We start from the raw sequence: 14,045 nt of genomic DNA on the forward strand, positions 1-14,045 counted from the left end.
GGCATGAGGTGGTCACTGTGTTCCGGGTGAAGGCAGTCTTTCATGGGACATCAGGCACGCCACTGGGCTTGGAGGTAAACCAGCCCGCGATTGGCTTCTATGAGGCCCCTATCGAGAGGCTCCTCCCGATTCCTAGAGAGGCAAGCGAGGGCTGCGCTTCGGGAGTCGCTGATGACGCACTACCGGTCGCGCTGCTGTTCTTCCGGTCCGGGCGGGTGAGCCTGCGCCCTGGGTTTCCGTGTACCTCCGGGACCGTGGTCGCCGCCCCGCTGGGAGCCGCCGGACATCACGGTGAGCGGGCGGGGCCCAAGGGAGGGGAAGGCAGCGGCTCAGGGTGCGTCTCAGCTGTGGCGGCGGCCCAGGTTTATGTAGCAAGCCCGCCCGGGCCTCGTTCTCCCCGGATTGCTGCCAGCACGGCGGCTCCGAACTCCCGGCGGCCCGGCCCGGCTTGCAGCTTCAACACTGCACTCACCAGGGCCTGGCACAGAGGACACGCCTAAGAAGATGGTGAAGTGAATAAATGAATGAATGATGATTGAGTGATGGATAAATGATCAAGACCTAGGACCCGTGTTTGGAAATGAAATCCTGGGGCCAGAGTTCTCGGTCTGGATACCAGCTACTTCCCCCAACCAGTCCTGCAGCTCACACTTTTTTAAGGGACCGACTTAAGAGGAGAAGGCAAATAGTGTAAAGCGCACTAGCTAGGGAGTCTCGAGACCTGGGTTATAATTACCCATGATAGAGCCGGTTTCCTGATCTCTATAAAGTTGGATTGTCACTGCCTTCTTTTCTCTCTAAAGCTCAGTTGATAGCATGTACGTGATAGCACGTATGGAAATGTTAACGTCTAACAACAAAAATTTACTATCCATTACTTGCCAAATATTACACAGGGTTTAGAGGCGGGGCTACAGGGTGAGTGACCTCGGAGCCCGCCAAATGGGAAGACGCTTCCTCTGTAGTGCTGGAAGATATATATGTGAGCAGATTTCTGTGGTAATGTTTTAAAACACATTTATTTGGCACTTAACGTGTACTAGCCACTGTTTTAAGCAGTTGTGCTAATTTATTTAGCCTTCACAGCAACGTATTGTCTAGTTTTTAGTGAGGAGATTGAGGTACGAGAGAATAGGTAACTTATCCGAGGACACATTGCTACTGAATGACCCAAGGCTGCAGAAGAGATAGATCCAGTGTGCTGCTGCAGCCTGGAAGAATACGTTACTTGGGGCCAACAGGCAAATCAAGAAGGGCTTCAGAGAAGAGTACATTTAAGTGTGGTCTTATTGAAGGAATTGTAGTTTCAAATTCTTGGAAAACCCCACCTGGCTTCCCCAGAATCCTTCTAGAGGGGTAGGGAAGTGGCAGCAGGGAGAAATCTTACAAGGCATGAGGAGGAAGCCAGATCCCTCTTAGTTTAGCAAGATGAGGATGGAGATATATATGTCCGTTCACCATAATACCCGTTTCCCCCAAATCTGGATTCAGATAGATCCTTTCAGCATCTTAAAATCACCAACAGATTATTCCACATTATGTATTTGTGGAAGCACCTGTACATCCTATTCTGGGCAACTTAGAGGCCAGGGGGACAGCAGACTGTGGCTCACGGGCTAAATTTTGGTCTACCACCTGTTTTTGTAAAAAAAAATTTATTGAAACACAACCAAGATCACTTGTTTACCTATTGTCTGGTTCTGTTTTCAAACTACAAAGGCAAGGTTTGCTAACTTTTGGCATAGACAAACAGCTCAGATGATCCACGACTGGAGGGCAGTGGTTGTTACCAACGTGTGCTTCTCAAACATAATAATGCCTAACCCCTGTTGAGTGCCTGATATGTGGCAGATATCTTTATAAATGCTTTACGTGAATTAATTAACTCATTTAGGGAATTCTCTGGTGGTCCAGTGGTTAGGACTCCGAGTTTTCACTGCTGAGGGCCTGGGTTCAATCCCTGGGGTCGGGAAACTAAGATCTCACAAGCTGTGTGGCGCAGCCAAAAAAAAAAAAAAAAATTTAGTCAGGGGTTTCACAGAACGTTGGAGCTGGAAGGACTCGTGGATATTATCTGTCACCTTTTTCAGATAAATAGCCTGCTCATGTGGGCTATGGCAGAGCAAAGTTTCCTGAGTCCCAGTCCAGTCCACTTTGCCACTTTGATCTTATTTTGAAAGGGAAACCAATACCATATCCGTTAGGTGTGGCAGTGAAAAGAAAGGTTTTTGGGGGGGGGGGTGTTTAAACCCCTGAGTGAGATCTCTCATTTTTAAATGGTTTACTGACTATAAAAGTAATTCATGTTTATTGCAGGAAAAATGAAATATGTAGAAGGATATAAAGGACAAAATAAAGTAACCCATTAAATGACCTAGAGATCAGTTGTTGACATTTTAGTGGGTTTTCCTCTGTCCTTTCTTATGTGTGTGTTTTGTATATATCTGTGTAGTAATAATAGTTTCTGTTTATTGAATGCTTACTTTAGTACTGGTATATATATGCATATTTTTTGTTTTAGTGTTTTGTAGTCTCCAGTTTTAACATTGTATTTTCTCATGTTCTTTGCAAACATGACTCTTAATAGTTTCATAATCTATCATATTGATATGCCATCAATGTTTACTTGCCTGTATTTTTTACAGTTATAGTAACAATGTGATCTTTGTACATAAATCTCTGTGCTTATCTCTGATTATATTTTTTTCACTTGTTTTCTCTGACTACAGAGTTATTTACTTATTTCTACAGGAAAACTTTAAAACATTGCAAAAAGGCCTTAAAACAAAAGTTTACCATAATCTTATTCCTCAAGATGATCATGGCTAACAAATTGATAGATATTCTGAGAGATTTAAGTTTTTTAAAAATAAGGCAAAATATAGATGATTGAGGAAATTTGGAAAATAGAAGAGAAAATCATTCATAATTTATATCAACATGGTGGTGATTACTTTTCCTTCTTGATCTTATTCATATGTATATTTTAACATACATATATGACGTTAGATTGTATTTGAAATTTTAATATCCTGTGGTTTTTTTTCACATTTGCCTATAAGTATTTTTCCACATTGTCACATATTTTCATTTTCAATTATCTGATGTCTGTATAATTTCCACCAAGTGGAAGTACCATACTTTGCTAAATTGCTAAGCCTCAGTGTCCATCAACAGAAAAATTGTGTTTTCCAACAACATTTCAGGGGATTTTTTTTTTTTTTTTTACAGGTAGCAAAAGAGTTCAGTTTGGGTTTTTTTCTCCCACTCTAGGAGGTTCCTTCTCTATGAAAAAGTTCTAACAGTAGAATTACTAGGTTAAATAATATAGGCATTTTTATGACATACTGATGACTGAGGATCTTCTGAGATCCATTGCAGGTGTTGTATATAGTACAGATTGAGAATTTTGTTCTGACTTTCTGTACCTACAAAATGGTGATCGTGGTGTCCCAACTGCCACTCAGCCTACAACTTTAAGACCTAATATATTGGGTTGGCCAAAAAGTTCATTTGTGTTTTTCTGTAACATCTTACGAACGAACTTTTTGGCCAACTCAGTATATTGCCAGTTAGCTCTAGAAAGATGGTACCAGTTTACATTCCCACCAGTGGTGTGTGAGAAGCTCTCTTTCCCTGCACCTTTGCCAGTTTTCAGTTTTAGCATTAAAGAGAGAGTTTCCAACTTGATATAAAAATTGATTCTTCATTCTTTCAGTTCCCATTTCTTTGATTACCAGTGAGGTGAAACTTTGTTTTGGTATGTCTATTGGCCTTTTTAAATTCTTGGTGTATTTGTTGTACTTTGCATTTTTCTATCGGTTCATCTTTTTTCTTTACTCGTTAATAGGAAGTCTTTTATCTATCAGGTCTATCTACTTCTTGATGTATAAATCAAAAATACATTTTTTAACCCTTTACTGGGTTTTGGTTTATTTTGGTATGTGGTGTGAGGTAGGAATCTCACTAAGTGTTTTTTCCAGATACTTAAGCAACAGTCCCAACATAAATTGTGAGTAATCAATTTTTTTATGATTAGAAATGCCAATTTTTATCATATATTAAATTAGTTTACTTATTTCTCTTAGGGATTAGGAATCTAAAAATCAAAAGCCAGAGTTAAACCTCCTTATAAATGTGTAAACTCACTGTTGAGGTTTCCTAGCTACACTCTTTTGATGATTTTATCTGTTACCCCCAGAATTTCAATTACCTTCTTTATGACAAAAACTCTAAATACAAGTTTTCAGCCCACACCTCTGTCCTCTGTTCCATATATGTATGACTGATATTTCAAACTGAATGTATCTTTTTCCTCCTCAAACCAGTGTTACCCCTCTCACTAAAGGTCACTGTCATCTCTCAAGCCCCAAACCAGCAAATTATCATCAACTTCTCCTTCTCCCTCACATCTCCCTCCAATAGTCATCCTGTCCTGTTGTTTCTGTCTCTTAGTCATCCCAGTCCCCTTATTGGACTGCTGAAACAACCTCCCAAGGGGTCCTCCAGCCTTCACCTTGCCTCCTACCTTCCACCCCTTGTACACACTTTGCTCTATGGGCAAAAGGATAAGTTGTGTGTGTGTGTGTGTGTGTGTGTGTGTGTGTGTGTGTGTGTGTGTGTGTGTTTAATAGAAGATCTAATCATGTCACATATTTTTCAAACCTTTTCCAGTACTTTTTATGGCTTTCTGCTCACTTTAGGGTAAATTCCTTAAAGTGGTTTGCAGTGTTGTATTTGCTTGCCTTGGGCTTCATGTCTTATTTCTAGTGCCTAATACTTTGGCCTTACTAGATCTCTTTCATTCTTCCAAAGTATGGGGCTTAATTCCTTTTGTATATTCTGTTTCATCTCTCTGGTATCTTCTTTTCCCTCTTCACCTGTCTAATTCTTATTTATCTCTTCTTCAGGGAGGCTTTCTTTCCCAGATTAGATTAGGTCCCCTCTGCTCTGCATTCTACAGGACCCAGTATTTCTCCTTTTATAATTCCCTTATTTGTAACTACTGGTGTTAATGTCTTTGTTGAGCTGTGACGTAAGCTCTGGGTAGGCGGGGGCATGTCTGACTTTTTCTCCACTGTCTAGCTCTGATTATAGCCAAACCCCACACTACTTCATGAGTCTCTGTAGGATTCTGCAGTGGGTCCCTGCTATGGAAGAGGATGTCCCTGCTATGGAAGAGGATCAGGAAATCCCAGATAGGATCCTCTTAAACCTCTAAAACTCAACACTGAGGCACAGACCTTGATGAGAAGTCCACAGGGCCAGCCTTATTATATACTTCACCAGACATCCTATTCTTCCATGCCTTCTGAGCTCTTGATTATGGTAAACCATCTCTCTGCCTTCTGTTTTTCTTGAGATAATGCTTCCAATTCTACTTCTCACTTCAGGGTTATATGGAGAGACATTTTTGGATGAACAGTTATGATTTTGACTTTCCAAAAACCAGAAACTCTCTATACTATTTTTGCAACTCTTTGTAAGTCAAAAATTATTTCACAAAGTGTTTTTGTTTTTTCAACTGCAGCCTACACTCTTATATTGAGCTATGCCTGAAGAAAAGATTTTGAATTGATAAGACATCTTGAAGAAAGGACAATCAGCATATCTCTAGGTTGTATCAAATAGAAATCCCTAACTACTGTCCAGCTCCTTGACATATAGGGGAGGTGGGTGGATCAGACTTAATGCATTAGCCTTGCTTTGAGGCCATTTCCCAACACAACGTTTGACTATATTAATTGACTTTTCATATAGATTATTGTATAGTGGAAAGAGTGCACTAATTGACATGGATATGCCTATTCACTTCATAGTTATTTTTATCTTTATAAATAACATTCTCCTTTATTTCTCAAGTACCTGAGTGTTTGCTAATATGTCAGTCTGTCTGGCTGCCACTTCTTGGACAGCTGACAAATGGAGTTTGTTAACCTAGAAAGCTGGAAACCAACCCTGACTCTTGGTGATGCAGGCACGTTGCTGTCCTGACAGGTTTTGTGTGAGTTACCAGATAATATCCTTAGGCAACAGCTCTATCTCATTTTTCTGTTTACTGGGACAGTGATATCCCCTCCCCCACCTTTTTTTCCTCTATGAGCAGGGCTCCCAGTTTTTCAACCTTGAAGTCTTTTACAATCAAAGCAAAGAGAAGATTTGTGGATGTTGAATATGCAAGGAGCTGAAGAGAGAGAGATTGAAAGAGAGATTTGTCCAGGTGAGTAAGCAAGGGATCACCAGTGGAAGAAACAGGAGGGCTTTGAAAATTTTACAAGAGAAACTGAATGAAGCTCAGGAGAGCAAATTACCCTCTCTTTTAGGAATGCTGGGGTGAATGTGAGTGAGCATCTATTGAGGGAGCATCTCTTGAGGCCAGCTTTTCCCTGGTACTCATTTGATCTCATTTCCACTATTTTGCACTTTTACATTCTCTCACTCTCCACTCTTTGAATACAAACCATCCATGTTTCTTGTCTTGCCCTGTCTTAATCTGTTATTGTTTGTTTTTTCCTCTTTATCTCCCTGGTCTCTGATTCTGTCACTTCCTTGGTGTCTGCAGCTACTCATTTTTCATTAATGGTGATCACCTTACCCTGATGCAGATCTTTTCCACCAGTTAGTTGTAACTCTGAATTACTTGCCCCACTTGCTCTTTTTTTTTTTGTGGCTGCATTGGGTCTTTGTTGCACGCAGGCTTTCTCTAGTTGCAGCGAGCGGGGGCTACTCTCCGTTGCAGTGCATGGGCTCTAAGCGTGCGGGCTTCAGTAGTTGTGGCACAGGGGCTCAGTAGTTGTGGCTTGCAGGCTCAGTGGTTGTGGCACACAGGCTTAGTTGCTATGCGGCATGTGGGATCTTCCCGGACCAGGGCTTGAACCCGTGTCCCCTGCATTGGCAGGCAGATTCTTAACCACTGCGCCACCGGGGAAGTCCTACCCCCACTTGCTCTTATTGGCCATTACTCATAGGCCATTACTGAGACCTGTCAAAGTTAGGTCCCTATAAGTTCAGGGGCTTGCACTCTGCCTTGCACAAGAGATACTCACTGTGGTGGTTTTTTTCAGGTTGGGTGAACAAGCCTGCTCCAGAGCAGGATGGCTCTGAAATTGATTTGCCAGGGATAGCATCAAAGAGATCCCAAGAGGATGAATACCAGGATTCTACATTTGCAGAAAAATATGTATGTGAGAGCATGAAGGAAAACCCTCCCAGAGAGGTTCCTGGACCATGCCTTGTCCAAGAAGGTTTTGGGGGAATAACTTTCATCCACAAGGAAGCACCTCCAGAAATGATTAGACAAGAATATAATTTTGAGAGAAGCGTGCTTTTGACCTCAAGCCTTGTTACACATCTCAGGGTTTCTACAGAAGAGAGCCTACATCAGTGGGAGACAAGTAGCATAAACACCAATGAGATTTCAGACCAAAGTAATTGTCCGATCTTCTCTACACAGAAAAAATCTTGGAAATGTAGTGAATGTGGAAAATCTTTTAATCAGAGCTCATCCTTTACCCAGCATCAGAGAACTCATACGAGACCCTACACATGTGAGGAATGTGGGAAAACTTTTAGTCGTAGCTCATTCCTTGTTCGACATCAAAGAATTCACACCGGGGTGAAACCATATGGATGTGAGCAGTGTGGGAAAACATTTCGATGTCGATCATTTCTTACTCAGCATCAGAGAATCCACACTGGAGAGAAACCATATAAATGTAATGACTGTGGGAATTCCTTCCGCAATCATTCACATCTCACTGAACACCAGAGAATTCACACTGGAGAGAAACCTTATAAATGTAATAGATGTGGGAAGGCGTTCAGTCAGAACACACACCTCATTCATCATCAGAGAATTCACACTGGCGAGAAACCTTATTTATGCAATGAATGTGGCTCTTCTTTTCGCAAACACTCAAATCTTACACAACATCAGAGAATTCACACTGGGGAAAAACCCTATAAATGTGATGAATGTGGGAAGACTTTCCATACAAAGGCAAACCTCTCTCAGCATCAGAGAATTCATACTGGAGAGAAACCCTATAAATGTAAGGAATGTGGGAAAGCGTTTTGTCAGAGCCCATCCCTTATTAAACACCAGCGAATTCATACTGGAGAAAAACCCTATAAGTGTAAGGAATGTGGCAAAGCGTTTGCTCAGAGCACCCCACTCACTAAACATCAGAGAATTCATACAGGGGAAAAACCCTACAAATGCAGTGAGTGTGGTAAAGCTTTCATTCAGAGCATTTGCCTTATTCGGCATCAGAGAAGCCACACCGGAGAAAAACCCTATAAATGCAATGAATGTGGGAAGGGCTTTAACCAGAATACCTGCCTCACTCAGCATATGAGAATTCATACTGGAGAGAAGCCCTATAAATGTCAGGAATGTGGGAAAGCCTTTGCTCACAACACGTCTCTTACTGAACATCATAGAACTCACACTGGTGAGAAGCTCTATAAATGTAGTGAGTGTGAAAAAACCTTCCGCAAGTATGCACACCTTAGTGAACATTACAGGATTCACACTGGTGAGAAGCCTTATGAGTGCATTGAATGTGGAAAATTCTTCAGACATAGTTCAGTCCTTTTCAGACATCAGAAACTTCACAGTGGTGAATAAACCTGACATTCAGGTTATGACAGTTTCTCTAGAGACAGTGACTAGGAATCTGGCTGGGGAAGAGGGACAGGAAGAGTTCCTAGAGGGAAGGATAAAGGAGCCTTGGATACTGCACTCAGGAGGGTATTTTGAGAAATGGAGGTGGGAGCTTGGAGAATGCAGGGCCTACTCCAGGTGGGCATCTGAGAATACAGGGTAGGAAAGAAGTTTCTACTTTTCAGAGAAATCCTTGCTCTTTCTTTGCCATTCCTTTGTCTCCATGGCATTCTCATACCTGGAGGTGCCATTTAAGTTAGCACTGTGTTTCCCTTATTACACCCCTGCTTCACCTTCCCAACTTGTCACCTGTGTTCACTGGTCATAGGCTGAGGTGCTTTTCCAAATTGATTGTCGGTGTGAAAGTGGCAGCAGCTCTGAGGTAGTGCTGAGTAGCCTGCAGATGCCTGAGGCCGTTCTGACCATGCCACCGTGGGGAGGCTGCCCATCTGTGGAAGTGTTCCCGTGAAGGGGAGATAGAAACAAGTGAAAACAGAATCCTTAGTCATTCATCTATTCAGCAAATAAGGGGATATGTGGCAAGAGCTGGGCTGATTGCTACAGAAAAGTTGGTGAAGAAGGCTTTTATCAGGGTGAGGGAGAGCTTCCTGATCCTTTCAAGCTGGAGGGTGACTTGGGGCTAAGAAGGAAATAAGAGATCAAGAGAGACTTCTCTTGAATGATGTCAGTTTGTGGGAAGGAAGTCAGATCTGCTCAGAGGGTCACAGAGAGGAAGACCTAACCTCTTTCCCAGAGGAATATTATCTTATCCAGAAAGAAAATGGTTTGTGCTAGGCTGCTAGTGCTAAGAAGCCTCAGAGCAGGAAGCCTACCTGTGACTGAGCAAGCTACCCACATATCCCTGTCCTAGACTAGGCTGTACACCTGTCTCTTGTAAGTTTGGCTGGGGCACTAGTGCACAGGGACCAGGGGAGAGGGGCCCACTAGGATTAACAAAGTGGAACTTGGTTTGTTAGCCTTTAGAGAGGAGAAAGCATTAGTGATGAAATGGTCACCGTAGTGGGGATGGCTAGGTTTTGTGTAATCATGGCATTGGTGGCTCTAACCATGGATTCATTAGATCTCAGATATTTCTGTTTTTATTGGGCCTCTTATTCCAGGATATTTATCATTCCCCGCGGATTAGGAGTATCTAGGGAAACACCTCTCGTGGGATGAATTTGGAAAGAATTCTAGAGAGAATTACCTCTTTTTCAAATCCCTGAAAATTGAGATAACACAGTTTGCCATGACTGTGATGGTATTTTATTCTTTTGAGAGAAAGGAAGGGTATGTTTCCCCTTTATTTCCCCATTCTCTTTCATGTTCTTAACTGCTACCCAGAGATTCAGCTCTGGAAGATAAAGTGAAGATAGCCTTTGACTAGTATTTGAAATAGTTTCTATGCTCTGAAGCTTATATAGTTTTAAAAATATGACTATTAAAAAACTAAAGTAAGTTAATTCTGGAATGGTTATTTGGAACTCAGCATCGATTTTTTTTTTCCAGAGCAAGTGTCTTACAAGCATTGGTTTGAGCAATTAATTACCAATAATGGGAATGTGGCAGAAATAACATACTTTTCCCTCTCCAGCTATAAAGATTATGTTCTCAAACCTGCCATAGGACAATTCATAATTGAGTAAATTAATATCTTATGGGCAAAAATAACCCTATGAAAACTTTATATTATATGCTCATGGAAAAAAAATATAGTCTACTGAAAGCAAATGTCAATGTATTTTTTTCTAAATGAAAAAAACCCACTAAACTCATTGCTAGCATGTAGTAAATGTTCAATAAATATTTATTTGTTGAATTAATATATTTTAGTCAAACTTTGCCCACCAAAAACTTTAGGAACTTCCTGATATTTAGAGTAATATTTATATGCTACCATCTTTGGAGTCTCGAGTGGAGATTAGAGAGGAAAGGGAGAATTTTCTTGAGGAAGAAATGGGAAAACCTTAGGTGGGAAAGATGCCTAAGTTGCTGTTAGAAAGATTTTCTAAAATGGAATGGAGAAAATGGATTAAATGGAGCTTTTAATCCTCAGGTTAAGAGAGTCCGGTACCATTTTTACTTCCTGGGGAAGCAGGAAGGAAAGGAACATATCATCTTTACTCTCATCCTATATTCTCACCCTTGCAAATATTTGCTCCTGATTTTCTCTCAGTTGCTGGCCCACCATATACCTAGCCACTCCAGCTTGGCCCCAAGTCTAGGAATTGTCCTCTTCCTCAGCTTTCCCTCGTCATATCCAATCAACCACTATATCCTGTTGACATTATCTCCTAAGTCTGGAAGCCATCTCCACTGCTGCTGCTTTATTCCAGCTCCCTGGTTTATTTCCTAGGCTATTTTTATGTTTTCCCAACCAGTCTTGCAGTTTCTTGCCCCACTAGGCCATCTTTCACATTTCTTCTGGGTGGTCTTTGCAAGACACAACTGTGGCAGCTCTGTTGTTCTCTCTCTGAATAAAGTGCTAACCTCAACGGGCATCTGAGGCTCCTCATCTGGCCCAGGCCTCCTTTGCCATTCTCGGAGGACATTCCTTGCATGGTCTGTTCCATAGTGCAAGTTACTGTGACGACTCATCATCTCTGGACTCTACTTTGGCAGCTTTGCACATACTGTTTCTATGGCCTATTTGCCTTCCTTGCTCCTGCTTGCCTGGGAGGCTCCCATTTGTCACTTACGAATGTGCTCAGGCAACATCTCTTCAAAGCTGTCTCTGACCTCACATATTTTTGTATTATTTCTGTGTTTTGTAACTTCATCATTTCATGTATCATGTTAGGTTGTAATGGCTAGTTTACAAATCTTTCTCTATCCACTGAACTGTCAGCTCCATCAGGGCAGGAGCCAGTGAAATTTATTCATCTTTGTATCCTCAGTCTCTGGCATTTCGTAGGTAGTCAATAAATATTTGTTGAGCTCAACTAAAATCAAGTCAGACATTTCTCCATGCCCACCTGCAGGTCGTGACTTAGGTCCACAGTTACCAGCAGAAAGGAGGTATACATGAGTATACCTGAGCAGAAAGGTGAATACATAAATATGTCATGAAGCGTTTGGCGGAAGCAAGAATTCTGCACCTTCCTCCAAGGTGCAAAGTGTGTGGTCCACTCTGATACTTTTTCTTATGAGATCCTACAGAGAGGATCTCATAAGAAAAAGTAATATGTAGCAAAGAATTTTTTGGTTTTGTTACAAGGTAGGCATTTAAATGTCCCATCATAGTTTAACAAAGTGCTTTCAGATATACTGATGTCAGGGTCAACAGGAAGAGGAAAATCCATGCAGCTGTAGAAGCACAGCTATGTCAACTGGAATATCCATGAAATAAGAGAGACAGGAACTGAGCAGTGATGCTGGCCTGGCAGGAGAGCAGTTGAGCTGGAAACCGCAACATGGAAGCTTATGGCTTTCCTTGGGCTCTGGAATGATAAAGAATTAGAATGTGTTGCTTATGTTCAGTGTGCCAAAATGTAATTTGTGACTTCAGAAGGACACGGGATGAGGCCACATTAGATCCTCAAAACGACAGAAGGGAAAACAGAAAGATGGCTGGACTTGCCCAAGGTCACACACCTAGTCTCAGGTAAAACTGAAACTCCAGTGTCCTTGCTTTCCCCTCAGATTTCTCTTTATTGGTTGTAACTCTGCTCCATGACACCTCTTTACTTGTGTCTAGTAGGCTCTACTCCTGAGAAAGGAATAAGCTCACTTTAGATCAAGAAGCTTTTTGGCCCGCAGAATAAGACCTTACTGCATGTGGGCTTCCCTGGTGGCGCAGTGGTTGAGAATCTGCCTGCTAATGCAGGGGACACGGGTTCGAGCCCTGGTCTGGGAAGATCCCACATGCCACGGAGCAGCTGGGCCCGTGAGCCACAATTGCTGAGCCTGCGCGTCTGGAGCCTGTGCCCCGCGACGGGAGGGGCCGCGATAGAGAAAGGCCCGCGCACCGCGATGAAGGGCGGTCCCCGCACCGCGATGAAGAGTGGCCCCCGCTTGCCGCAACTGGAGAAAGCCCTCGCACGAACCGAAGACCCAACACAGCCAAAAATAAATAAATAAATAAATAAATAAATAAGAAAATCCTTTAAAAAAAAAAAAAAAAAAAAGACCTTACTGCATGTAAGTGAGGGTGAGAAATAAGTTGATTTTACATTTTGACCCCATCTTTCTTTCCACATAATGCAGAAGTCTAGTCTTGACCCCAGGTAGCTCTAGTTTCACTCTCTTGCAGCTGCTGTCTAGAGCAGGGCTAGGATCATTTTAGTTTTGTGGAATATTTTTGGTGTCCATTCCTCCAATCCATTTTCCACCTCTCATTGAAAAATCTCAACCCAAGTTGCAGTTAAGCCCCAGATTCCTGTTTCTAGTAACCTGCTCTGCCTAGGGTACCCCACTCCAGGGTTAGTTTCCACCCAGCGGAGCCTGCTGATTTAGGATTCTTTGAAGCCTAAAAGTTAGGGGGGAAATGAGTAGGCGTAGGCTCTGTGGCATGTGGGATGTTAGGGCTATGGAGGAAGAACCTGCCATCTGATTCAAAAGAAGTGCTGAGACTGTGACATTGGGGAAAAAGAAAGGCAAGCCCAACATTGTTCCCTGGCATGTCAGCTAACAGTTCTACAAAGGGTCCCCTTTTAGCTGAAAATGGTTAGTGATGGTTTCAGTCTGGCATCTCCACTCCTGTTTTCAGCATCCTAAATGGATTCCATTTTGGGAAAACAGTCCATCTGGAAATTTGAGCAGGTAACTGCTGCATCTCATTCATTTATTAATTGTTTACTGAGAGCCTACTCACACTAGGGATATGATGGTAAGCAGACAGCCCTATTTTCCTGAGCTTGCAGATCAGTGGGAATGCCTGGAAGTAGGTCAGGTGCTGTATTGCCCATGCCTTCATCCCTGGGGTACATTTGTCAGGATGAGCCCTTATGCACAAATATTCCTTAATGAGGATCAGCAGGATCTAAAATTTCCCAAAAAGGGGGCAGGGGTGCTACCTGGAAGGCTTGAAATGTCCTGGAAGCCAATTCAGTCAATGGGGGACTGGAGCTGGGATTTGGGGAACATCATAGGACAAACATTTATTGAGCATTTTTCAAGTACCAGAAATTCTTGGTAATTTACACGAATTAGCCTCATTTAATCCTCACAACCCTATGAAATTTGGTATCATTAAGGAATGCGCACAGAGGGGTAAAGTAAGGCCTAAGTTCACACACTGAGAATCTGAGCTCTTGTCTTTTGGCTGATTGTTGAACAAAGATCCGGAAGGGTGTTTGCGGTTCCTCTGAGGAAGCCAATTATCTGGCAGGTGAGAATGTGTATAAGAGTGTTCTATAAGCTTTGGGAAAACCTTTAGAAG

At 42.2% G+C, this 14,045-nt stretch overlaps 1 protein-coding gene across 3 annotated transcripts; it reads left to right on the forward strand.

Annotated features, from left to right (window-relative positions):
• The first annotated feature begins 209 nt into the window (after positions 1-209).
• On the forward strand, positions 210-10,494 carry ZNF502 (zinc finger protein 502). 3 transcript variants are annotated; one of them, XM_057555743.1, is made up of 5 exons: positions 248-291; positions 5,531-5,617; positions 5,863-6,004; positions 6,107-6,220; positions 7,065-10,492. In XM_057555743.1, the coding sequence occupies exons 4-5, from the start codon at positions 6,166-6,168 to the stop codon at positions 8,627-8,629; spliced, it is 1,620 nt and encodes a 539-aa protein (XP_057411726.1). In that variant the 5' UTR covers positions 248-291; positions 5,531-5,617; positions 5,863-6,004; positions 6,107-6,165; the 3' UTR covers positions 8,630-10,492. The 3 variants fall into 3 exon arrangements, with proteins under 3 accessions (XP_007193550.3, XP_057411726.1, XP_057411727.1); XM_007193488.3 differs by lacking the exons at positions 5,531-5,617; positions 5,863-6,004 and having other exon boundaries at positions 210-291; positions 7,065-10,491; XM_057555744.1 differs by lacking the exons at positions 248-291; positions 5,531-5,617; positions 5,863-6,004 and adding an exon at positions 6,324-6,389 and having other exon boundaries at positions 6,106-6,220; positions 7,065-10,494.
• Positions 10,495-14,045: the final 3,551 nt, after the last annotated feature.

This window comes from Balaenoptera acutorostrata, chromosome 10 (assembly GCF_949987535.1).
Source record: "Balaenoptera acutorostrata chromosome 10, mBalAcu1.1, whole genome shotgun sequence".
NCBI classification, from domain to species: Eukaryota; Metazoa; Chordata; class Mammalia; order Artiodactyla; family Balaenopteridae; genus Balaenoptera; species Balaenoptera acutorostrata.